The sequence below is a fragment of the Periplaneta americana genome, chromosome 9, assembly GCF_040183065.1.
Source record: "Periplaneta americana isolate PAMFEO1 chromosome 9, P.americana_PAMFEO1_priV1, whole genome shotgun sequence".
Classification (NCBI taxonomy): Eukaryota; Metazoa; Arthropoda; class Insecta; order Blattodea; family Blattidae; genus Periplaneta; species Periplaneta americana.
In genome coordinates this window covers 45,540,312-45,567,277 of record NC_091125.1, presented here as the reverse complement: position 1 = coordinate 45,567,277, position 26,966 = coordinate 45,540,312, and the positions used below count along the sequence as shown (strand labels likewise).

Genomic DNA, 26,966 nt, shown 5'->3' with positions numbered 1-26,966 from the left:
ATCGGGGTTGTCGTACTGTATTATGTTTGTTTAACAATGACTCTTAGGCATTAACTTGATCTTATTTTCAGATTAATTTCGTGCTTTTTGCATTAGTTGTGAAATACCTTCCTGTAATACCATTCAAATAATACTGGGTTGAAAACTGTAGTTAAATCGTCGTGGTCTGAACCGTGCTCTGTAAGGAGCTTTAAGGGTCGGATCATTTTTTGTTCCTGAGACTGTGCATATAGACATTTGATCCAGTCTAAAATGTCCAAAGATATTCGAACCAATCCATAAGCCCCAGAGGTGGAGAGGTCCACTCCAAAACGCCCAATGTTGCTTTTGTCACCATTCAAATGTCAGTAATGTTGAGCAGCATATAAAATTCAAGTAAAATAATTCACAGTGAATTTAGAGCCAAATTACAGTGAATTTTCAGTTAGAGGAAAACAAACCTACACTAAATTTCAAGGGGTATTACTACTTCCTCCATTCTTACAAGGGTTACAGTAAGAGATATTGGAAATATGCATTACTTCAACCCTGTGACTATATACAAAGATGGAACTAAAAAACATATTGATAATGGCGTTATAAAAGTCAACGGCCGAAAAACGAAGTTGAGGGACGTCATAACAATAAAACATGGGTGTGACTGTGTCGGGACACGGCCGTGGGTTTTACGCGAATATGTCTAGCTTAAATCGACAGATCTAGACGAGATATTTCGTTTGACATCAAAATCAACGCGCTGGCATATCGGAGCCGAGAAATATATTGCCCGGAAATTTTCAACCACGCCCAAAATGGCCCCAGTCGCGATCTTTCATTTGGCACCAGAATCAGAGCTCTAGCATATCGGAATCAAGGGATATAGGCTATTGTCCGGAAATTTTCGCCCATCCAAAATGGCTACTAGTCGCGATCTTTTGTCTGTCACCAAAATCAGCGCGCTAACATCTGATTCGCGAGATATACTGCCCGGAAATTTTCGCTCACACTCAAAACGGGCCGCTAAACGCTCTTTCCAATGAAATACGCTTGTATTTTCTCTGGGCTTTTTGGTGAGTATGCGAAGACATCTGAAAATTTAAATTCATTTATTACTTATTTTTGATTTGTCACAAACAAATATCTTACAAAGTTCACTTTTTGTGGTTTAAATCTAGACGAGATGTTTCGTTTGGAACCAAAATAAGAGCTCTAGCACAGTGGTCGTCAGCACTCGCTGAAATGTGCAATGGGTACGCGGTGCCGTCTCGGGTGCACTGTCGTGCAACAGGGAGAGATAGAGAGCATACCCGTTAGCAGCTACGAGAGTACTATAGTGCACTGCGTTTTCCGCGGGTAAGAGAGGCTAACCCCAGCGTGCTCTGTGCTGACGACCCCTGCTGTAGCACATCACTGCCGCGAGATGTACTGTATCTGGAAATTTTCGCCACGCCAAAAATGTTCGCCACCGGCGCATGCGCGGCGCCAACTCAAGGTCATGATCGCGTAGTCATATACCCGCTCGAACGAGACCACTACTTTCAATGGTGTTATTAATGACGAAGTTATAGTGCCAGAATGGATCACCCTGCAAATATTACATCGACTTCGTTACATAGACCTTTCCGTCCTGGTACCCCATATATCAGGGATATTTCAGAAGTTGGTGTCACCCATTATCCCTCACTGTGAAAAATTTCGAAAATTCTTCAACAAGAGCAACAAGTTAATGAAAATCTCATAACCCATTTATTAAAAAGTAAAGTAAACCCCATGACAGGCAAAACCGGCTCCCACCTTTACAGACAATCGGCATTTAATGACAGTAAGGATGTCAGTTCTACGTGCCCGCCGCCTTTACCCCCAAGAAAATGCATCTATTACTTATTTCTGTTATAGGATGAGTAGAGCCCAGGGCCATAGAGCGACCGGAGGGATTAGATCAATGGAAAAATCCATTACCCTATTGGAAATCGAACCCGCGATGCTACCGCGCGCCCCAACCCAACCAGCTTCTCTTCCACTCTCGTCCTACGTGTCAATGCCATCCTACTCATTGCCGAGTTTTAATGCCATCTACAATAGTGTGTTGAACTTGAAATTTTATTGTACGCTAAATTATTTCGGATTTTGACCCATATTCCCATAGTAAATCTTACGAATCAATTTCGATTGTTAGTAACTCAGTTTTGATCTCTTTTCGAGGGCTGCACTTCTGACCCATAACTGCGAGTAGTTACACTCGATTAAACTGTATTCACTTTAGATTAATTTGTAACATGGTTTGCCCTCAAAATTTCATTTTTAATTTCAAATGATTTCGTAATTAATCTTGTTCAGTATTGTAAAATGAAACTGACCATCCTACCCCATTATCTCATGGGGTGGTGCCTTATTGTTGTCACTTATGAGGTCTTCGGACATTTGAATAAACAACAACAGTTTTAATTGTAATACTTGAATAGGCTATTTTAAGTTCAAAATTAGACGTTTTATTTATATGTCCTTATATTCTTCATAAACACTATATTTATATTATATTTGATACATAGTCATAAACAGTGGTACGTTTAGTGTCTGTGTATCATAATATGGTAGTCTTTTCTGTTCAACGAAGATCAGCAGCGACGGAATAAGATATAAAAAAGAAGAGCTGATTAATCAGTTTAGTACCATAAACGGAATTAGGGCATTAATAAAGAATTATTAACGTTACCAGTTTGGGATTTATTCAGAATTACACGCTAACACATAACATTTTTTAAATATCTTTATGCTACATGTGAAATACAGTGAGAGTCAGCCAGGACTAGACCGGCGTCAGCGGAAAGTCGAATTTGTAGTAACTGCTGTGCCATCGCAGTGATCAGACCTCTTACTCGCGTACGTTTTGTGTTTAGTTATGTATGCAGCTGTATATCGCACATTTATAGTGCAGTAGTGTGTCTATTACGAAATATAGCATTGAACAAAGAGTGTTTATTTACGACAACTTTGTGAAATACGAATCTTGGAGAACACTTGTAACAAACTTCCGTCAGTCATTCCCTGATTTGCCTGAGGCTTCTAAAGCAATGATTTATAATTTAGTGAAATTTACAATTTTCTAAACAACAATACACACCAACTAGTTTATTCATGAAAGGTTTTGTTTAGTTTTGTGAAAATATGAAAGATAATCCCGAGAAAATTTCAATCCAAGCCAGAAACATTGAATGTTTGATTATATTTGTTGTTATATGATGAACTGTTTTGTTTAAAACACTGGTAAAATTTCTGACAAACATAATGAAACAATGTTGGTTTTTATTTGTTGTTATAAATGATTAAGTATTTTGTTTAAACTACGTTAAAGTTGGTAAGACGATTGTCACTGCCGTCTGGATCCCAATCTCTTATAGGCTATGTACGAATAAGGGTTTAGACGGTGCTGCGTTGATTTTGTTTAAATCGCCACTAAAGGTTGCCGTGACGATTTTAGCGGCATAGGCCGCTGAAGTTAATTTTTCGGCCTAGATCGCTAAAGTTCAAGTTTTCGGACTGATAACAATCCGAAAAGCAACTATTTTAAAGAGCATGTGCTAAAAAATTCTTTGTTAGATTTTATGAAATGCTATTAGAATGGTATGGGCACGTAAAGTGAATGCCAGAGCAGGGATTGTCCAGGAACATTTTTAAATGGTTTCCACCTAGGAGAAAGAAGAGAGGTCGACCTAGATGACATGGTTACATGATGTTAGAATTTCATTGGGAGTGAAAGGATTGCAAGAAATGAATTGTGAAGATTGGATGAAATGTATGAGAAAGACTGGATGAAATGTATGAGAAAGATTGAAGTGGAATAAACTTTGGTTACAGAAAAATGCGTATGCGTTGTAAACATGTTAATTTATTATAATTACAATTAGTCATCATCATCATCATCATCATCATTATTATTATTATCTTTTCCTAAAGGATTTAATTTGTATCATCATAGTTATGATTTCCGATAGAGAAAACTAATATAAATATTAATCATCTATCCAATAAAAATCCTTCGTTTCAGGAAGTTATGGTTTCCGATACAGAAAACTAACAAAAATATTAATCATCCAGGTAATAAAAATGCTTCGTTTCAGGTAGTTCTATCACTGATGTACAGTACTACGGCATATCGTTAGAGCATGATTCGCCGTGATTATTAGACTACTTCTCTGACGGCTCTGTTGTGCCGAATCTATAAGCGTAGTTTCGCAGGCGCACTGCTTCCTGTTGAAAGACAGAGAACGTCAGGTAACAGTTTACCTCAAAGTTGGAATTTGGTGTAGAATGTACTGTTAAATAAATCATAAAAATTTTCAGATTCTCAAAATAACACAATTTAATACCTAAGAAGTAATTGCTATTTACCCTCAATATTGTTCATGTGTGTAAAAGTGAACATTATGCCAGAATCATAATTTTAGCATAAGAGACGCATTTAAATGTGAATATGTAGGTAATAAACAATATAGCATCAGACATGCTTGCATTGCCGGCGTAGACTGTCGTTATCGATTTGTAATCTCGCGCGTATTTTTATTCGTATAACTTTGATTAATACTAGCACACACAAAATTATATTTTTACTTCAGAATGAGTATTAACCTGTTCTAATAGCAGTTGTTCAAAGTGCTGTCCGTCTGAATTCACACGTTTGCGACATCTTTGATGAAGATGTTATTCAGACGCAAAAGTTATATTTTGTAATGCTTGCAATTTTAGAAGTTCTGTAGCTATATGGACAGAGGTTTTTCAAACACTTGTTTGCTGCAAAACAAAACGTAGAGAGATTAGGTTACATGTGTAAGTATTGTAACATAAGTTAGTACAAGTATATTGTTTGCATATGAGAACTCCAACATGCCCATTAACACATTTTATTTTTTTATTTCTTTCTAAGGCCATAAAAAGATATAACTGATTTGTATCAAGCTCAGATGTCGCGTTTGCAAACCACTCCACTAAAATAGACAATTTCCTTGCTTTAATCATTATCTGTTCTCTTTAAATATGTCCATTTTCACTATATTCTGATTGATGGAGATACACACGTCAGTAAAAACTTTATGGTATTTAGAATATTTTTTATGTGTAAAATTCGAAATTACAATACTTAATTTTAAAATATCGTGCGAATGTAACAAATATAGTGTTTACGCTAAAATATCCAGATATAACTTGAAAACTTACCATTAAAATTACTGTTCGTTCTGCGTTTATACATTATGAATGTCTCTTGTTTTATAATATGTAGCTGCTCGTCATTACCTCCTATCATTTATATTACCAAGTGTATAGTGTAAAAACAAAAGTCACATTGTACCTACACGTAGAGATTTTCCTTGCTGTTGCCAGGATTGCTCACCGAGGAAGATTCGTTGCTCTGGGTAGCGGAGCGCGGGAACAAAATGGCGGCCAGGGAGAGCACCTGAAAATATACGTGAAATTGAAATTAGATTAGTCATGGCGAAGGCCATTATTTTATTTACATCAATAAGCTGGTGAAATGCGAAGCAGATGATAATAAGTATTGTAAAAAAAATGCTGTATCTCTATAATAAATTTGTTTTGAATTCGAGTAGCTTGTCAAATACGAAGCCCCTACAATGTGCCACACATACACTATTATTGTGCTGGTTGGGGGACAAGGGACTGTAAAAGATGCAAATTAGAAAAAAAATCATTTTTATTATTTGCTATTTTATTCGTCACACATTTTTCCTTGACATGGTATTTAAATCAACTACTGGAGTAGTGTGTGGTAGGTAAAATAACATTACGGTCAATAATTTTTCACTGTGATATGATATATTTTTAATTTATCTGATTTACATGCAGAAGAGCGAATTTAGAGACTTTCTCCTAATAGGAGTGACAACAGCAAAAGGCTAGCAACGTTAGGCTAGTGCCCACCCAAAGTTAACTCGTGCTTAGCCTTATGCTATATACACAATTTAAATGTGCAACTAAAATAGTTTTAGAACACTCAGGTAAACTTTATTATTATTTAAATTATTTCTACACTGAGTTGACAACTGCTTAGAAACTGCATTGCAGCTCTTACCGCTGTACGCAAACCGACAGATATTTAGGTATTAATTTACTAAATCTTAGTTTCGTCTTCATTAATTTAATTTGACAAGCGGTGCTTTAGTAAAACTTTTATCAGTCCTAATATGCATATTAAAACAGTTGCATGGACTAGTAATGATCTACTCCTATAGTACAGGGAAGGAGTGTTACCCATCGTGACTAGTTCTCCCCACCCAAGTGCACTCACAAACTAAAAATGCTGTCGCCGATACTGCATTCTGACTTCGTTACAAACGACCCACTGTGTTCATGTACAGCTCATGCATTTAGTCAAGACACTCGCCATGCGCAGTAGGGGAACAACGTTTCTGTGAAGGGGGTAGGAGAGTAGAAGGGAAGGTCAGGCGTGTGTCTACCGAGTTCAAGGCAAAGGCTAACCCATTCCCCTATAGTTCGTAAGTAGACTCATCCGATCTCGTGCGCAGCTCTGTAGGAAGAGTGGGGAAGTGTCTGCACATAATGCATGCTCTGTAGTGTGGTGTTGAAAGCATTTTTCGACAGGGAATGGAAACCATCCCATAATACGAAATAAACAATAACTACGGCGAATGAACGGAGATATTGAGTAAGATCTTCTCAGGTTACTGGAGTTTCTTCTGGTTTTATCCATCATTACTTATATTCCATATTACCCACCTCGACAGCCTCAAGTGGCAGACCGCTCATTTAGGACGATCACGCTACCTCAGTTCAAATTCCGGCTATGGCAGAGTTGTATTTATGGTAGAGAAAGTAAATTTTGTGAGAGTTTTCTGGAGGTTATCCCATTTTTAGACGTCATTCCATCAACACTTTCCACACTTCTCATTTCAATACCATCTTCTCTAAAAATAGGACGTTTCCTGTGAATGCATTAGTCGAAGCTGTCGTCCGCCATTATAGATATTCCTTGCGGTTTATCCAGAGATTGGAAGATGGCAGCGATGGTGAGTTCCACACAACTCTTCTTCTTCTTCTTCTTCTTCTTCTTCTTCTTCTTCTTCATCTATCCCTTGTGCCTTGCAGCGTCGGGTCCTCCACCCATTTCTTGTATCTCTCCCGGTCCAATGCCAATCTTCCTATTTCCCGGATTTCCTTCCCTCTTCTCCTCACCATATCATTAACGTATTGTTCCCCTTCTATTCTTGGTCTACCCCTCCTCCTTTTACCTTCTCCTCTTGATTCGAATACTTCTTTCACTTTCCTCTCATCTACCATTCTAACCAGATGTCCAAACCAATTCAGTTGTTTCCTTTCAATTTGTTCTACCACTGGTGCCTGCTGTAGTTCATTTCTAATATTTATATTTCTAACTCTATCTTCCACACAACTCAAAGTTCTGTATAAGAGACACTGAAGCCTCCCAGGATCCTAGTTGCTTGACAGAGATAAGACGACTCATACATGAGCCGTTCAGAGCAAAAGTGGTGTAAGTGAAAATTGGATAATGAGGTTTGAAGTAAAAATGATGTAAAATACAGCGCAAAGTAGCAATTAATATGTCCTTCGTGCTTCCACTGACTACTAATAGTTTAAATAAACTGAATATTAATTGCTACTTTGCGCTGTATTTTACTTTAACCCTAATTACCCATTTTTGACTTACATCACTTCTGCTCTGAACGGCTCATATACTATAATTATATCGATTTATGTTGAACGGGAGATCACCACCTGAGGTACGGTAATACAATATAAGGATCTCAAAGCTAGAGAGTAATGCGTAGTGTGGCAGGTGGTGGTGCTTGCTTAGCCGGACAGCACAGTCGGCACGCAATATATTTCATCACGGGTTCACAAAAGCTTCTTTTGACTGAAGTGCGTAGGGATGCTCCATGTTCCGCTAGATAAACACCTCTATACCTTTGTCTTCCCTATTGCTATGACAGAAAGCAATAGGCCCAATATATTCAACTTGATCTTTGAATGTAATTCTTTTAAGAGATAAGAATGTCAAACGATTTCTAAAACAAACATAAACTATACGCATCTAAAAATCTGTCTTGGTAGCTCAGTTGGTAGAGTGTTGATTTACGAAAACCGCTTGCCTGAGTTCAAATCTTGGCTATGGCGAAGTCGTACAGTGCGTTCAGTTTAAGAGGACGGCATACTCAAGAGTAACATAACTATGTACATATTTGTTTGTGATAATAATATCGCATTCTTTGCGTCATATGTATACATCATAATTTGTACCAAGCGACATTAAATTGTTTTGTTTTGTAAATAAAGCGAGGAGCTTGTAGTTAAATAAGGTCGTATTTTGAGTGTGAGTTAATCATGCGATCGAGTCTCCTCTGCATCCTCTGAAAATTGGCGTCTAGCGTGGCATATCAAGACGACGAATAATCGGGCCCCTGTTCTCTGAAACCACATAGAATGTTGAGGCCTACCAAGACACTGTCGAGCAGTCTGAAGTCTTTCTGGAAGTGAATGAATGTGACTCCTTGATACAGCAAGACGGTGCGACCTGTAACTGTGACGATGCTAAGAACATTTTTGGCAATAGAATCATAGGTATCTAGAGAGCTATGGCCTTCACGATCTCCAGATGTCACCAGTCCAGGTTACTTTTTGCGGGGACACTTAAAATAAATTGTGCACAAAAACAATTCACACACCTTGGAAGAGCTGAAGATGAACATCTTTTATCTACTATTCCCCTTTTAAGGAAGGGCACGGATTGGGATTGTCCTCGCACGCAGACCGCTCGGTGGCCCATTGTACTATCCGGGATGGAATAGGCCCTCCGCGCTACAAATTCTCCTGCAGGCCGCCTCCGAACTCCCCTACAGCCTACATGAACCCTTTACCTTTTCGTGTAGGCCTCATCGCGGTCCCTCAACCCCGGTCCCACGAGTTACTATGAGCCCAGTGGAAAGCCCACAGTGCATAGCGCTACCATCAACAACGAATGACATCCACGGGATCAAAGTTCGGCGGTAGCCCAGAAATTCTGCTTCGATTGGTTGACGGGAAAATTTCGGAAAAAACTTCAACCAGGTAACTTGCCCCAACCAGGATTTGAACCCGTAGAAGTTTCGCTAGCGCTGTTTGCGAGAATTAGCGTCAAAAGAAAAAGAGTCTCTGCTGTGAAGCAAAAAAAAGTTTGGACTTCTTTTCCTAAACTGCAGGCCAACTTTAAATGGCCGTTTTGAACTTGTCAAACTAGGCTAGTCAGTTCTCTGTGTTATTTGTAAGACGTGTGTTACAAAATATATACTGTATGTACAGTTTTGTGTTTAATATCAGTGTTTCTTTGTTTCATCCTGCTTCTATAACACCGGTACAATTTGTTTTCGTAAATGATCGGTTGTCCGAAAAATCAGTTATCCGAACACCCCCTGTCCTCAATTGTTTCTGATAATCGATGCTCTACTGTAAATATTTTTGTCTCGAAAATTTTAATGCACTAGTTTCCGAAATAAATGACTTACGGGTGGTCTGAATCACCTTGTATATAAAGCTTAATTCCTGTAGCTACTGGTAGTCGTGATATAGGTCTAGTGGTGGTATACTAATTGAGCTGACTGTGATTAAGGTAAATACAGTTATTGTCTCAGTCCTGCATAATTTCACAAAATAAGCCTGTACGTTCATATCTGAAATAATTGTACAATTTACGCAAAACCGGCTTAGCTCAGACGGTAGAGCGTTTGCTTGCTGATCCGAGTTGCACTCGGGCGTGGAGTCGATTTCCGCTTAGGCTGATTACCTGGTTGGGTTTTTTCGAAGTTTTCCCCAACCATAAGGCTAAAGACAGGTAATCTATGGCGAATTTTCGGCTTCACTCGCCAAATACCATTTCGCTATCACCAATTCCATAGACGCTAAATAATCCGATAGTTGATACAGCGTCGTTAAATAACGAAGTAAAGAATGAAACACCACTGGAGATTCTGAAGAATTCAATGCCGACTAGATGAAACCTTTAGAACGCAGGCCACAGTTTAGGAACCGGAAGCACAAGTGTTCTGTCCACTTGTAATGCTGCTCTTCGTTACAATTCAAGAGGGTGAAATATTTGTTGTTTTTTATGAGAGTGCCGGGACAGCCCGGCCGGCGGTTGGGTTGTATAAGACAGATCATCATCGGGAGAGCGGAATCAATTTATAACACTGTCAGCACTGGGTTGTCTCTTCTGCCGCCACGCCAGACAGTTGATTAAGTCAGAAGTCAAACCCAGTCGTGATCTCACCGTCACATGAACCTGACACCCTTGAACACAGCAGCGCTGTTGCTTGCCGTCATGACAACAGTTCTTTCTAGAGATGGGGACTCTGTTGCATATCAACTACATATGATTATTATGTCACGTGGAACGTGCGAATTCAAGCTTAATAACTTTTCATGGTACACTCAATGCCACATTAACAATAGCAAAGTCTGACCAAGAACAGATTCTATGACGCAAGAACTACCTATATTCGTCAGGGTCAAACAAATTATGGAACATTCAAAGGCCAAACATATCCTAGATAATAAGGAACTTACCCTTTGAGATAGTCACCGTGTTACTTCCTTTTACTGTAATATTAATAGCAGTGGTGGTGGTGGTGGTGGTGGTGGTGGTGGTGGTGGTGGTGGTGGTGGTGGTGGTGGTGGTAGTGGTGATAGTACATGATGATGATGATGATGATGATAATAACAATAATAATAATAATAAACCAGATAAAATGCAAGTGCACGTAATTCCGGTTTTAGTCTCATCTACAGGATTTATTTCGAACAATTTGCTCGTCCACACCTGTGGAGTAACGGTTAGCGCGTCTGGCCGCCAAACCAGCTGTTCGGGACAAGTTACCTGGTTGAGGTTTTCTTCGGGTTTTCCCTCAACCCAATATGAGCAAATTCTCGGTAACTATCGGTGCTGGACCCCGGACTCATTTCACCGACATTATCACCTTCATCTCATTCAAACGCTAAATAACCTAAAATGTTGATAAGGCGTCGTAAAATAACCTACTAAAATAAACAATTTACGCTGAAGCCTGAAGAAAATTTTACTTACGAAGACTTTGGAATTTTCATCTGCGTCTTCAGATTTATTGTATACTGTGTACTGTATTGTGGATTATACACCATAGTTCCGACAGCAGCATTCATGAAGTCTACGATTATCTCTATTGCTGTATATATAATAATGGATTATAAGTTCGTAAGTTGTATACATCGCCATTTTAATATCAAATATTTTCCTCAATATTGCCTTAAACCATTTTAATTTAAGAGGATAGTCTACGCATGGTTTGATAGTGAACTGACACGCGAACGATTCTAATGAGGTTAAAATAGAAACACTTTTATAATTAAGTAAAATATTTGACTTACAGTAGAGTATTCAACTTATCTACATTCTACAATTTTTTTTAATTTGATGGAATGTATATCCATGGAGAAACATACATTTCGCGTTAGCCTATATGTAGCGAACAATAATGCTTCTTCAGAAATTTACTTACTTACTTAGTCTATGGATTTTAAGGAACCCGGAGGTTCATTTCCGCCCTCACATAAGCCCGCCATCTGTCTCTATTATCCCTAAAATCCCCTTTCTAAGTTTCGGCCTCCCCAACGGTCTTTCTCCCTCCGGCCGTCCACTCCCGTGGAGTAACGTCTAGCGCTTCTGGGCGCGAAAGCAGGTGGCCCGGATTCGATTCCCGGTGGGGACAAGTTACCTGGTTGAGGTTTTTTTCCGGGGTTTTCCCTTAACCCAATATGAGCAAATGTTGGGTAACTTTCGGTGCTGGACCCCGGACTCATTTCACCGGCATTATTACCTTCATCCCATTCTGACACTAAATAACCAACGATGTTGATAAAGCGTCGTAATATAACCTAACCCTACGGCCTCCCAACTAACACACTATATGCATTTCTGGATTCGCCCATACGTCGTACATGTCCTGACTATCTCAAACGTCTGGATTTAATGCTCCTAATTATTATGTCAGGTGAAGAATACAATGCATGCAGTTCTTCTGTGGTCGTGCCAGAGAATCAGTCCCATTCCAAGGTTTATTGTGTGGTTTCGTAACAAGTTGTTTTTTAAGTCCAACCCCCAAGCTGGAGGACCACCCTGATCGGCTGTCCGCGACTGCTTATTCAATATATTCGCACCTACCCTCCATATCTGAAGGCCGTCTCCTCTATCAGCAACCTGAGGACGCGCCATGCCGTGGTGATAGGGATCCACAATTACGCTCACTATAATTCTATAAAGTTAGAACTGTTATTCTTCTCTATGAACTGTTCACTGGTGCACTAATATATGGCTAGCAGTTATGATAATAATATGATATGAGCACTTATTTTACGTCAACAACAAGTCGGCCTGGTTGGCGCAGTTGGTATAGCGCTGGCCTTCTATGCCCGAGATTGCGGGTTCGATCCCGGGCCAGGTCGATGGCATTTAAGTGTGCTTAAATGCGACATACTCATGTCAGTACATCTACTGACATGTAAAAGAACTCCTGCGGGATAAAATTCCGGCACACCGGCGACAGTTGCGAGCGTCGTTAAATAAAACATTCTTTTAAGTCAACAATTTAAATCCATATAATGTGAAGCTCACAAATTTTGTGTCCGGTACCACTATTACTTTTATTACAAATGTACTGTACCTTTTTGTAGACGCTCTTATAATTTACATTCATGCCGCATACTTACATTCTCCCATTATTGTATCCTACTCTTCCCCTTACTCATTCACTATTTTTACTATAGCCTCTCTCTTCTGTTCCTATCTAAATTCTTCTATACTCCCACCTTTAAAGTCTAATGCGTTAATTCAGTTATTTCAAGATTTCGTTTTTTGATTTCCAGTTCACTTACATAGGGCACTCTCTGTTTCTAATAATACTTGTTACTAATTCTTACTACACCATTATCCAATAGGTTTGTTAGTATGTGCTAGATGTTATGTGTAACATTATATATCACAGGATGAATCTGATAGTGTTGAAGCCAATGAATTTTGTATACTATTGCGTATTGTTATACTAAATATATTATGTAATATTGAATATACAGATTTGCACAGCCTACTTAAATCTACTGCAGGTGCAAAAAATTAAGTCTAGAATAAGAAGCAACACCATTCCATGGCAATGTTTCGAAACGCGGTGTCATAACTGTTTGAAGCATATGCAGGGCGTGAAAGAGGCACCACGCCAGGAGACAAACATGATACGCCCCTTTGGCGCCATCTCTATGCGTGGAGGATCTGAATGTCTTCCACAGAACTAGGAAGACATTGCTTGCCGTGAAATGGGGTATCTCATTATGAGACAAAACTGACACCGTTCTCAGGGAGGAATCTAGGCTTTTTGGTTTTGCAGCCAATGGGATACTGCGATTTTGTTCAGCAATTCTGTCTAGTTTCGGGAAGATTTTCATAAATCTTTCAAGGGAAACCAATGTAATTAAATTTCACAACTCGAAAACGATAAACTTATAAATTAAATTTCACAATTCGGTAACGATAAACTTATAAGACCGAAAACTGTAGATCGGAAAGCTTACTATCAACTAACGTATTATTCAACTTATTTATTACTTAAGGTAAAACGACTATTTGTTTCAAGCTTACATTGAAGGGTTTTGAAAACAGACATCTTACCCCAGAAATTGTCTCAAAATTCTTACTTAAGAATTACAATCGTCAATTTCAACATGGATTAGCCTCACTTGGCTGTTTTGCCTTCAGATAAAGTCGGCCACTTCATTATGTTGACAGCGACCACATTTTCTTTGTCCTTTTGATCGGCATTATTTGGATATATTCAGGTGTCGAGTTTTATTCTTCAGTGATAAACAGACCTTCCAACTGAATCTATATTTCTGAGGTTGAAGCTTTTATGAATACTCAATTTTTATGCGTACTCAATTGTTAATGATAGAATTAATGAAATCAGGAGGTAGTAGAAGCTAATTTGTTAATGAACATGTATGTTCAAATTTTGAATCATTCGATCTTTGGTGTAGAAGATACAGCAGGGACTGGGAACTCTTACTGTAAACAGAGCAGTGAGTATGAATACCTACATACAACGGCTAGCAAGGTAAGGGGAGAGGCTGTTATCTGTCTCTGAGATATAGCCTTCAGGTAGTAAAAAAGTCTCCGTACAAAATTAATAAATTTTTATGCACTAAATTAATATAGCAAGAATATGATTACGTTAAATTGTATGTTGATAACTTAGAAGACAAATAAATAATGTTTGTATGTAGCGGAAAAAGGAAGTAAGGCTGGTCGTGTTTAATAAGCACCGTTGATCTATGATGTCATGCACACGAAGCCAAGTCTCCGTAGACTTTGAGCAAATTCTTTTAGATAAGATTTCACGGTCACTCTATAATGGATGACGCCACTCTTGGATTATATAATCAGTTTCTACATCACAGTTATTGAAATCACTCGTATGGCCTTATTCAATAGATATATGATGATGTAATATGAAAAAATGAACATGTCTGTACCAATCGTCTTGATAGTAAAACGTAGAAAATACGGAAAATATTGACAGAAATCGCTGAAAATGTAAATGAAAACTCACATTCTACAGTTCAGTACCTAAGTAGTGGACTGACAAAATGAAATGAAAGATCTGGAAAATAGGTACAGAACAAGACGACAAAAAAAAAAAGAGCGCTATTGGGAAACGTGAAGTGCTGTGGTGTGTGGCGCAATTTCCGAAGGTAATGCTCCAAAATTGGCAAGGACTGGCAGTGATAATAACAATAATAAGGCTGTAATGGCTACGGATCACACGAATAATGGAATTTTGAAACGGACTATGGAGTCAAAGTTGTAATACAGACGATTAAAAATGCTATTAAGGTAGCAAACGTTTCAAACGTTCTGTTAGTCACTAGTTTCCCTTCCTTCACCAGCTGTTTCTCTTTAGCAATACAGTATGTTCTGCGACGAATAATCATACGAAGATGAACTAATTATTTATTCAGTCGCACATGAAAATCGCAATAAGTGACATAGTATGTAATTGTATTTAATAAAAGGCCAGCATGAGTTTCGGAAATCAGTGCAATTTATTTTCCCTAATAAATATGTTATTGAAATTAATTTCCGTTCAGTATAAAATCTCTCTTAGTTTGTTGCATTTTTCAAATACACGGTTTTATTTATTTCACTTCAGCAATGCTTAGCTGTTGTGTTTAATAAAACTGAGTATACAGTATCTTTTGTAGGAAGGAATTGTCAGCAATACAGTGACTTTTTATGTAAAGTGAATATTTATTTCTTTTACAGATAGAGATGTACAAACAATATAACTGAAGACAAATTCCAGTAATTGGATAATTTTCTTCCAAATATCAATAAAATGGAGAAGTATGCCATGTGTTGTAAACTGTATATCGCATGAGAATAAATATGTATATTTCTTTGAATCTGATTTTGTTTTCATCGCTTTATCATATTTAAAAACGTTATATCAATGGAGACATATATTTCGGGGTTAAATAATGATAACCCACATTTACAGATTGCATACATTTTAATTTTTACTGCAAACACAAAAGGATTGCCATATTTTTCAAGCAACATAATCCAATAATTTGTTAACATATTTACATAATCATTTAACCAAATCGAAGATAATGTGGCTTATGGGCTGTTAACAATAAGAAACTGTGAATCCCAATTTTGAGGATTATCACTATTTACCCCGAGGTCTTCATATATTGAACGAATGTTTATTGTAATAACAATAATTTGTCAAATCAGATTGCAGTTAATTGATTCACAATAAAGTTTATCAACACAATCATTTCATTAGTTACATACATTTATTTCTCAAATTCAATATTCTGAAATTAAAATACTATTGTTTATACGTATGTGTTTTAGCAAGTTTTGAAGGAAAAAATACTTCAGAAGTGACTGCACGTATGTTCATGGAAAGTGTCTGCATTCACTGCGACGTAAATCACGCGAGAACTCCGCTTGCCTGAATTGTAAATTGGGCCATTCTTCCCACGTTTGCTGTAAGGAGTAAAACACGTCTGAATTCATCAACGTAATTTACGCACGGCCCTGCCGCTGTTATTTACATCCGCGTCACTTAGCGCCGGTCTCCTATTTCTCTCGCAGGGCTACAAGTTTAGTATTCAATTAATATTCTTCACGTGTGGCACTGCCGTACATTAACATCGGGCGTAAACATGTTGCAATTTTTTTCTATGAAGTGTTTTATATGCAAAAATTGCAAATGAGTTTTGATACAGCAATATATAAAAGACAGAGGGTGTTAAGTTCGTAAAAATGAGGCGTAGCGGCGGTATTCATCATTTGTGAGACTGATATTTATGACGAAATGAGTCAAGACCAAAGACTAATAAACGCCCATCCATCTTACAATTACACATCACGCCCCGTGCATAATGCATTTCGTATTCTATAAAGACATCACAGTCCAGACTCCTCCAGGCGGCACCAAAGATTTATCCGTGATATCGACCAGCGTTTCTGGGAGAAACCACAAACAAGTATTCTGAAATGTAAGTACATGCCCAGACGGCGTTGTTTTGTTTGTTCAAGTCTTGAATGCAGGAATGCTGCACAAGGTGATGTACTGGGTAACTCTATAAAGTATACGGCCCACACACGAGACGTGTTTACAGTTGTATTAATATAGCGACTGCAAGAGGCACCCTGTTGTGTTGCACTTCTGAACCATTCAGAAATTTAACACTGAAGATCCAGTAGATCAGTACAAGGTGCATGCAAAGAACATCAGAATTTGGGTAATAATGATTAGACAAAACTCAAGATAAGTATCTCTATAGTAGATTTGTGTTTGTAATTATTCGCTTTTCTGTTCAAAATCGTTCCACAATTTACAGTATCTTACCATGTAAAATTATGGAGTCTGTTTTCTGTTTTCGTGATTTGCATATGTATTCAGACAAGGTTTCTCTTCAAAATTCTCGTAGATCTTTAGAGAATGGCGAATACTGGGCCAAGACAAATGGCCAGCAGGTTTAGAATTCATGTACTATTCCATGCCGGAATTTTGTCCCGTAGGAATTCTTTTACATGCCAGTGAATCTACTGACATGAGCTTAAATGCCATCGACCTGGCTCGGGAACATGACGTCACGAGCATATTTTTATGTTCTCCTTCATCAAACTAATCCTTTTAATGTTACCATTCTTAGTGAATATCTTTTGTTTTGCTAGATTTTCGGGGAAGTTTTCAATGTTTGACTAAATATACAGCTAAGTTTGTCTTCAATTTCAAGGATATTTTGAAACGTTATAGTAAAGAGATGATTATGAGATAAGCCCAGATCATCCCTGAAGGGCAAGGGCCTGCTACTAATGTAGCAGTGGCTCAAGTTTTCTCAAGAGAACTTAATCTACTTTTGCTCTCACACAAACTCGCTTGAAATTTAGATCCTATGTATCTTGCCTTAAATATATAAACCTTATACATATATAACCTTGCTACATTTCAGTCCTTTGGTTCCTAACACTACCTAAAGCTACAGCTCTCAGCAGCTACAGCTTTTTCATTGTCAATTCTTTCGTTTCTCGAGCAATATCTAAATCATAAACCTATTGCATGAATTCATTTTTTCTACTGTTAGACTGTTTTCACTTGAACCGCTTAAAACTAAACGCCATCTACATCCACAATTGTCTTATTGTCTGTATTTTTCTTGTATTTACATTTAAATATAAACTCTACACATCTACTATTTTCACCATGTTCAGTCTTTCGATTTCACTGGCACTGTCTCTCACGATAACTTTTTAGCTATCTTCTGCCTACCGTTTACCACTTTATCCTATCTTGTGCAGTCCTTGTCCACGTATTCCCACAAACGATCGGACCATCTCTGCTTGGGACGTCCTCTGCTTCTTTTTCCTAGTCTGGTGTCCCATGTTGTCGCCGTGTATGCCTATCTGTCATCTCGTACAGTAGTCTTGCTACGTGTCCCTCCCTCTTCCATCTCCATTTTAGTTGCTGTGCCGTGGCTGCTATGTCTTTTAGACCCCTCCTTCTTGCGATTTCTTCATTTTGCAATCTGTCCCTCAAACGAATATTTAGGATTTTTCTTTCCATGTTCCTTTAACAGAACCGTAGGAATTTAATTTTTTGCTGCGTTAGGCACCATGTTTGATCTCCATATATCAGTAGGCCTACAGGGAATACGCTGCTCTCTAATAGTTGGAATTTTAGATTTCTCTGTACAAGTTGTCTTGAAAAATGAAGTTGTAACCAAAACTTGCTCTAGGCAAGATCAATTCTTTTTCTCACTTCATCTCTGTTGTTCCGGTTTATAGTTGTTTGGCCAGTAAGTGTATCCACTTAGGCCTACATAGTCTATGCTTGCATTTTCTATCAAAATTGGTCTTTCTTTGAAATTTGTCATTAGTTTTGTTTTTGTCGGATTTATTGTTAGGCCCACTTCACTACTCCTTTCATTTAGTTCCACGAGCATTTGCTCTAGTTCCGTAGCGGTTTTGGTAAACAGTACTATATCACCTGCGAACAACAGATTTGCGAGTCTTCTTACATTAATATTTAAGCCATACCTCTTTTTTGACCAGTCCAGTTTTTTGAACATGGACTCTTGCACACATATTTAAACAGTTTGAGTGAAACTAAGTCCCCTTGTTTTATACCCCTTTGCAATTTGAATTTTGGGCCTTCAATCTCTGTTTTTACTTCCAAAAGTTTTCCATATACTGTATATTTTACCTAAAATTCGAATATATTTATGTTCAATTCCTATCTCTCTTAGTGCTCCAATGACGCTATCATGATCTACGGAATCGAAGGCTTTTTTATAATCTACAAATGCTATGTAAAGTGTGAGATTGTATTCTTCAGCTTTTTCAAATATCTGATAAATTATATACCTATATATTCATATACGAGGTCTCGCCGTTCTCATTGAATACAATGACTATAAGTAGTCATCTGTAGTTGTATCTATTAAACTGAGAAAAAAATTCGTTCTGGCACCGGGAATCGAACCCGGGACCTCTCAGCTCTTCGCGCTGAGCGCTCGTTGTAACTAAGCCATGACAGGACACGATCCACATACATTTACAGTATGGCTACTTATAGTCATTGTATTCAATGAGGACGGTAAGACCTCATATATGAAGATATATGTACAATGTCAAACGTTAACAGTATTCATAAACTGTTGTCGAAAATGACCAGAAAGTCATTTAAATATGCGCTCCTGCATACGTGACTTGTATGTTTTAAAAATGCAGGTAGAAGACTATTGATGATGTGAATGAGAAGAGTACGGCCGACACCGTGGATCGTGTCCCGGCATGGCTTAGTTGGAAAGAGCTCGCAGAGCTGAGAGGTCCCGGCTTCGATTCCTGGTGTCAGAACGAATTTTTCTCAATTTAATAGATACATCTGATAAATTGTTTGGAGAGGGTCTACAGTACTGAACTTTGAACAAAAGCATGCTTGTTCTGGTGCTTGATTCTCATCAAGAATCTTCGTAACTCATTTTATGAGTATTTTTGTGAAAACTTCATAGAGGCTGGACATCAAACTGATGGGTCTGTAGTTATTCAAATCATCCCTAGGTGATAAGATTTTTGCTACGCATATGACGTCGCACTGCCACTACAGTATAAAAGCACATTGATGAGCGTGTACTTATAAGGGGGGTTATATTCCATGACCGTAAATTGAATGCTTCTTAAAGTTTTATATCTCAGACCTCTTACACATTGAACATTCCTGGATAACCATTTTAAACGGTATAGGGGTGCTAATCGGGCGAGCTATGGAGCATCCTTAAGCACTTCAGCCGAAATACTCTTTTTGTACACCCGTTATGGAATGAGTTGCGTACCAATTGTGCTGTCCGGCTAAACAGGCTCCAACCCTCCTCCACACTAAGCGTCTCTTCCAGCCATCAAATCTGTGTACTATACCATGGATAAATATATAATAGGATGCGAAACTGCGGTCAACACCATTTGGCGGCGGGGGGGGCTGAAATAAGATGATCAGCGCCCAACGTCGTAGGTGGTGAACATTAGAACTAAGTGTTAGGTACATTACCCAGAGTTCTCTATTTATCCGTTCGAGATATTGCTCGAGGAGTCGAGATGGTAGACAGAAACTTGCTAATAAGTGAACATAAAGTGATACTGCGTGTGTGTATAAGCAGTGCATGTTAAACAGTGATGTTTATGGACGTTGTAAAAATAGTGTTGTTGAATGTATTGTAAATTAATAGTAATATAATAAATTGAACTATCTACTGTAAGTAGTTCTTACAGACTTTTCCATTGCGCTGTACAATAAATATCCAAAGAATACAATCCCAATTATCTAACCTTTTGCTTTATTTTTTGTCTCTGGTTATATTTTAATCGGATAGTGTAAAATAGATCGTCTCTTTTATCTTCCTGTTGGCTCCGGTAAGAATTTTCAGTAGAAGATGCTGTGAGGAATAAAAATGTAAATGTTTTATTTTAAATTGGGTTAGTTTTGAATATCGATGAGGGTGGGAGGGAATACTTTCTGCACAGTTTAACATTTTCGTCACCAGGTGCGCTGCTAAATGCATGGAGTAATTAGTTACCCTTTTGGCTACTTGGTGCGCTGCTAGATGTAATAACGCCCTTCCGCCCAACAGGTGGCAGCAAGGTTAATTTCTACAACAGCACTTCTAGTATGTGTTACTGGAAACTCAGTAAGTTTCGCACCCTATTATATATTCATCCATGACTATATATTTGACGGTGGTTTGTCGAATGTCACAGATCTACATGAGTCGTCTAGAATTCACCACTACTTCCATCTACCATTCCTTGGACAGACCTCGAGGAACACTCATCATGCAGGACGATCAATCCGGCGTCAGCCCTATTTTTCGAAACTGAGATCATAATAAAAGGTAAATTGTGGAGAATGTTAGTAGAATGACAAAGAAAAAACAGGAAAACCCCAGTTTTGCCAACCAGAAATAGAACTCCGCCATCACCGAGATTTGAACTCGGATCCGCGGTTGCCGTAAAGTCAGTCCTGTACCAATAAAATTGATTTACTCAGAAGGTACTTTAAATAGTAAAAGTAATATTGTTTCTGAACACCTACCTACTTTATTTTCAAATAGTAATAGGTAATAACTAGACTTCGTTGAATTGCCACACGCAGCGTGCTATCAGGTTGCCGATGTACGGTAGTATAGAGGAGGTGAGCGACCGCCCGGTCTCGTAGTATAAGCAGTTCATGTTAAGAGATGTGACCGGTCCAAATAGATAGAGCAGCTACAGCTAATGTATACCTATGTAAGCACTTGTTTTTGCATTACTGTGGTTGTAATAGTCAAAGCTTAACATTTGTTCAGTGCAGACAAGAATTCAATCAAACATACTACAATGAGAGTGTTGCTGTTACAAACAATTGCCCCTGGAATACCTTACCTCCGCAGCCAGTCTTGACCCGTTGGGGAACGTGGTTGGATTCTGTTAATTATTATGCAGAACATTACAGCAAAATAATGAAGGTAATTGATGCATTGGATAGTACAAATAGTTCCGCTGTTGCAGCTGTAAAATCATTGCCTTCTGAACAGCTATTGGAAGATATTCTGTTCATTGATTCTAATTTTAAAATCGTGTCCAAAAGCATCATCCTGTTAGAATCGTCTAAACTACAATTCTCAGAAGCCCTTAATATAGTGGATAAAGTATCACAAACCGTTATCCAAAATAACAATTCACTAATTTCAGAAAAAGTGAAATGTAAGTTGAGAAACATTATTGCTAAAAATTCTGCCTATTCACAACTTCGTATTATAAATGATGTACTATCAGGCCACGACAAGACGTCTGAAGTTGGTGTACTAAAAAGTAGTGACTTTCCGTTCTTCAAATATGCACCTATTACATCGTGTGATGTTGAACGTACATTTCCCAATATAAAAACTGTTTAAGTGACCATCGGAGGAGATTACTTTGCAGTCGCTAAAAATGTACGTAGCTCTTCACTGCAATGCACATATTCAAGAATGATGTATCTTACATTACATTTTAAGAGTTAATATATATCACTATGAAATAATTGTGTATTTACATGTTTAGACAATTCCTAATTCAGTGATCAATCATTATATTTCTTGAATGCAGGATACAGGTTTTATTGTAACCGCAGTATACTGCTCAGTGTTTACATCAGAGGCATACTCTATCCTTTCCACGCCCCCTTCTCATACATTCTATACCGCGTGCGCAGTAAACCTTGCGATTCTCGTGGCAATTCCACGAAGTCTAGTAATAACCTTTTCGAATGATGATTTTTATTGATTATTTATAGAAGAACGAAAAAGAGAGTCAATTTAATGGCGGTTTGTATCGGTCTCATAAATTGTTGTTTCTAATCAATCTCGGGAGCGCTGACATTCAGTGTTTAGAGATGTACATGATTTATTCTGAATTCACTTTCACATAGGTTACAATTACCATATCCTATTAATTTAAACCAACGATCATAAGTAAACACGCAATCAGTGTTATTCTTAGTATCAACATATAGTCCTAAAAATAAGACAAATTATCACAGGTTTAACAGTATATAGGAGGCCTTTTTCTCCAATAATAACTTACGCAATTTTGTAATGTCACTGGTGCCTGTGCTCTGTCCCTTATCCTCGAAAGAGTCTAGAAGAGAACGTGAGGGAGATATTCTCCAGACATACATTGTACAATATGTAACACGACTAAACACGACAAGTCACATCGCGGCTGTGAATTTAGACGTTCATAGCATGTAAAGTGACTACTCTAGAAAAATATCCGAAGCATGATTAACACTGTGTTCACTGTAAAGATCTCAAATCATCAATTACAGCGGTCTCTCATAAGGCTGCCCGAGCATTTTATTTTCATTCTGGAAAGCGGAATCTGATTAACATATTTTTTTGCTGCGATAAAAATATGGAGATGTTACATATTCTACCTGCGAGACAAGAATGATGCCCAGCAACGAAACGTGTATATTATATATTTATGAGGTTGAAAAGCGAAAGGGTTAATAAAAACATCGTGATCCTGAACAGTGGAACTTTATGTAGTGTGTGCTGTGATACGGAATCAGTGATCCGTAAATATCAGCGGGAACAATGATACAGAACAGTCGGTTCTACTTGGGAACGCATTAATAAACAGCGGCTTATGTGAAACAAAAGAATGGCGACATACTTAAGAAATCACCAATTTGATCTTTCTTTCTTGAAAAGCGCGGTTTACATATTGTAAAGATCTCTTAATGTCCGTACCATAGTCACTACAGAATATGACATGAAGAAGTACCTTTAAAATTTCAAATACTCAATGAAAGTTTTAAGCACAAGTTCAAATTTTTCTTTTAAAGTTCACGATAAACACGTTTTACAACTTCATCGGTTGACAACACCCAACATAATAATTATATGGGCAAAATCCATTTCGCTGCTTAATTTTTCATTACAGCTCTACATAGTTATTTAACGACGCTGTATCAACTACTGGATAAATTTTGCGTCGATGGAATTGGTGAAAGCGAAATGGTATTTGGCGAGATGAGACAGAGGATTCGCCATAGATTACCTAATTCGTCTTATGGTTGGGAAAAACCTCGGAAAAAACCAACCAGGTTATCACCCCGAGCGGGAGTGGAACTCACGTCCGAGAGCACTCCGGATCAGCAGGCAAATGCGCTATCGCCTGAGCTATGCCGGTGGCTCTCTGCTTAATTAAATAGTGATTTCGTAAATTGTGGGTAATTTGTTTCAACACTCCTATCCCTAAAACAACTTGGTTAATATTTTTGGACTGACATAAATTGGACGAGACATTAGTTAATTTAATTTGTAATTAATTCGTGGATGAATAAATTTGTATCTTCTTCAGTACAGTAGTAGAAGAACCACACTAGCTCTTATGACAACCACAGTAGTTCTTGTGAGGTGAATGCTGAATCATCTCTGATTGGGAATTGTATGCAGGCGCTAGTTAAACTAATAGATGCAATAGGATACTATTTTGTAACTAATTTTATTCGATTTGAATTGTATCATGTGAACATGGATACCAGGGAAACAAGGAAATTAAATTTCAGTCAGTCTGTCTAGGCATAGGACTATTAAAGCCCTAGATCATATTGCTTGTGTCCTTTTTGCTGCGGTTGGAGATTGTTTGAGACGGGAAGCACCTGGCCTAATGGGAATCTTGCAAAGACCGCCTGTTCAATATTTTGATAAGTTAGCCATTACCTTGGAGTACTACTGAGCTCAGACAGTGAAAAGATAAATACTTAAGATAATAGTAAGCCTATTAACAGACCATATAACCTTTAGATCTCATTTCTTTAATATATGACTTACAAGGAAGAAAGAATGTAAATTCTTTGGAGACTTAAATGAGTGTGTGCATGTTTTGTGCCACAGTCTTGTTCAAATTTGAAGGTGCAGAATCCTGGAAACCTGAGAATCTGTAAAACATAAGGGTGGGCATATTGTTAAGTCTGGTGACCAAGAGTGAACTGCTCCGAGTTTCCTAGTTCATAAAACCTGCCAGGAAATACAATGTGACAGTAATGATTTGTGTATTATTAGGGTGCTTGGTTTCTTCACACTGCTACTGCTACTTCGAGTAAGATTTTCCCTTTTCAATCTGGTTCTGTTTATGATTCTGATCATGCAGGATATCGTACAATTGCATACTTTTACACTTATGAAAGATACAGAAAAATATCAATATAAAAATTGTCTTAAAATACTGTTTATACAGTGTGTTCCGATTATCGCTGGACGGGAGAAAGGGAAGTAGCGGCAACGTCTCCATTTCCCGCGCTTGAAAGTAGGTCGGACGCGGTGACTAATTTCGTTTTGAGTCGCAGTACGAAGTAGTTTGTTTATATTTTTCTTTATTAAAGTTATTGTATCATTCTGTAGTGTCATCAAGTTCAGTGTGGAAGAGCGTGTTTTCATTCATGATACTTTTGCGAAGCGCGATTCGTGGAAAAGAGTGCGTTGAAAATTCCTCCGAAAATATCCGGAATCTTCAGTTACATCTAAGAGTACAACTTATAATCTTGTACAAATATTCAGAAATACAGGTTCAGTATTGGACAAGAAGAAAGAAGGCGACGACATGTGCTGGGGAACAATTAGACGACATAGGGCATAGGTTGGAAAACAATCTGGTAAAATCTTTTCGTTTTGATTATTGTCTTTATGCATAAGATAAGTTTTTGCAAAGTTTTCATTAGGCTATTTTCACCGTAGAAGCGGAACGTGATTTAGCGGCTCGTCCCGTGTCTCTGTAGCTCTCTGTCCAGTCGGAACACGAATTGACAATAACCGCGTCTGACCTACTTTCAAGCGCGGGAAATGGAGACGACGTTGTCGCTACTTTCCTTTCTCCCCGTCCGTCCAGCGATAAACGGAACATGGTGTATATAGACTTCATTATTCAAAATTGTTAACAACAAATGTCCGACATCATAAAATAAATCAAAAGGCGTAGAATTATAAATTAGCCACTTTCTGCTTCCCGTCCCCCTGCAAGTATACTTGACATCTATTGAATTAATTACAAGTGAAATATTATTTGAATACATATTTAATTTCAGGGACGATGTTACAATGAAGATAATATATATTATGGAATTATTCTGTAACCACGCGCGAACCGCGAGTTGATCATCTCTTAAGCAGAATTCCAGGCACAAGCTCGCGATACCTGGAAACTTACGTATTTGAAGTAATCTTAGAAGGGTCTTACTATATTTTTAGCAACTCATTATCTCTTGCGACTGCCTATTGTGGGCTGCATATATCAATTTGAGCTCGGGTAGTTGATTACAGATGCCTTTGAGAAGAAATCTTGTTTCGCGCTATCGGAATCGCGGATCGAGCAGATGATCAGAGGCCTGTATGGGCGTGGGAACAGTCACTTATGTAATGGTCCATCGCCAACAGTGCTACTTTGCCGAAGAACCTCTTGTAATAGCCTTATGTTTAACAGGGAACCAATTACCCAACACGCAAAGCATTTCAATCACCGACCAATAAAACAGTGGCATTACGAAATCTTCACACGGAAGACATAAAACTCTGCCTACACGTTCAAATATCTAGAGGAGTTTGCAACGTGAGTAGATAAATATATGTTTTATTATTAGGTAACCATCAACCACCATGGTGTCAATTGCATAGCAGCATAAGCACCCTTCGTAGACTTATTCAATTTAGTGGGCGGGTCACAAACGCAGAACATTTCGGATATTTGTGGTAGCAGGAGTATTAAAGGTCGACTGATTGACTTCTATCAATATTAGCATCTAGAAGAACACGTCTTCAGAGGAATAAAATTTAATTTTCTTCCCAAGAGACGACATGTGCGTATTATTTCTTATCCTGGATTGTCTTAAAAATACACTTTCTCTGTAGCCTACTGATCACATGAACAGGGAGAACTGCTTATTGTAAATGTGTAGTGTTGATTAAATATCCCCACGAGTGATGACTGGAGAAAAGTAGACTTCCAATCAGTGAAAATGTTGACGAAATATAATGTAATCAAATCTAATATAGGTACCACCTCTGACTTAGATTCTGGTTGACACATCTGTTATTATTATCAGACAGTACATCTCAGTTCACGATAATAGGGAGGCTATTAAAATTTTTACTGCCTTATAACACACTCCTTTTGGACACAGCACGATAGATTTGCCGATGGAGTACGAAAGTAATTTTTGACCAGTATTTACTGTATGCTATGAACTGCTGAATTAGTTACTAAGTTTTCACAATTACATATGAGGAAGTTTATTAATGAAAAAAATATACTGAATAGCCATGGGCATTATTTGTATTTTTTTTAAATGGTG

The 26,966-nt window shown here is 38.0% G+C and overlaps 1 protein-coding gene across 2 annotated transcripts in view; it reads right to left on the bottom strand.

The window, feature by feature from the left end:
- Positions 1-26,966, bottom strand: part of LOC138705878 (uncharacterized) — a 942,969-nt gene that overhangs the window by 14,397 nt on the left and 901,606 nt on the right. For both annotated transcript variants that reach the window (XM_069834591.1, XM_069834592.1), the window contains exon 4: positions 5,328-5,428. In XM_069834591.1, coding sequence (XP_069690692.1) covers positions 5,328-5,428 — 101 coding nt within the window. The remainder of the gene's footprint in view (positions 1-5,327; positions 5,429-26,966) is intronic.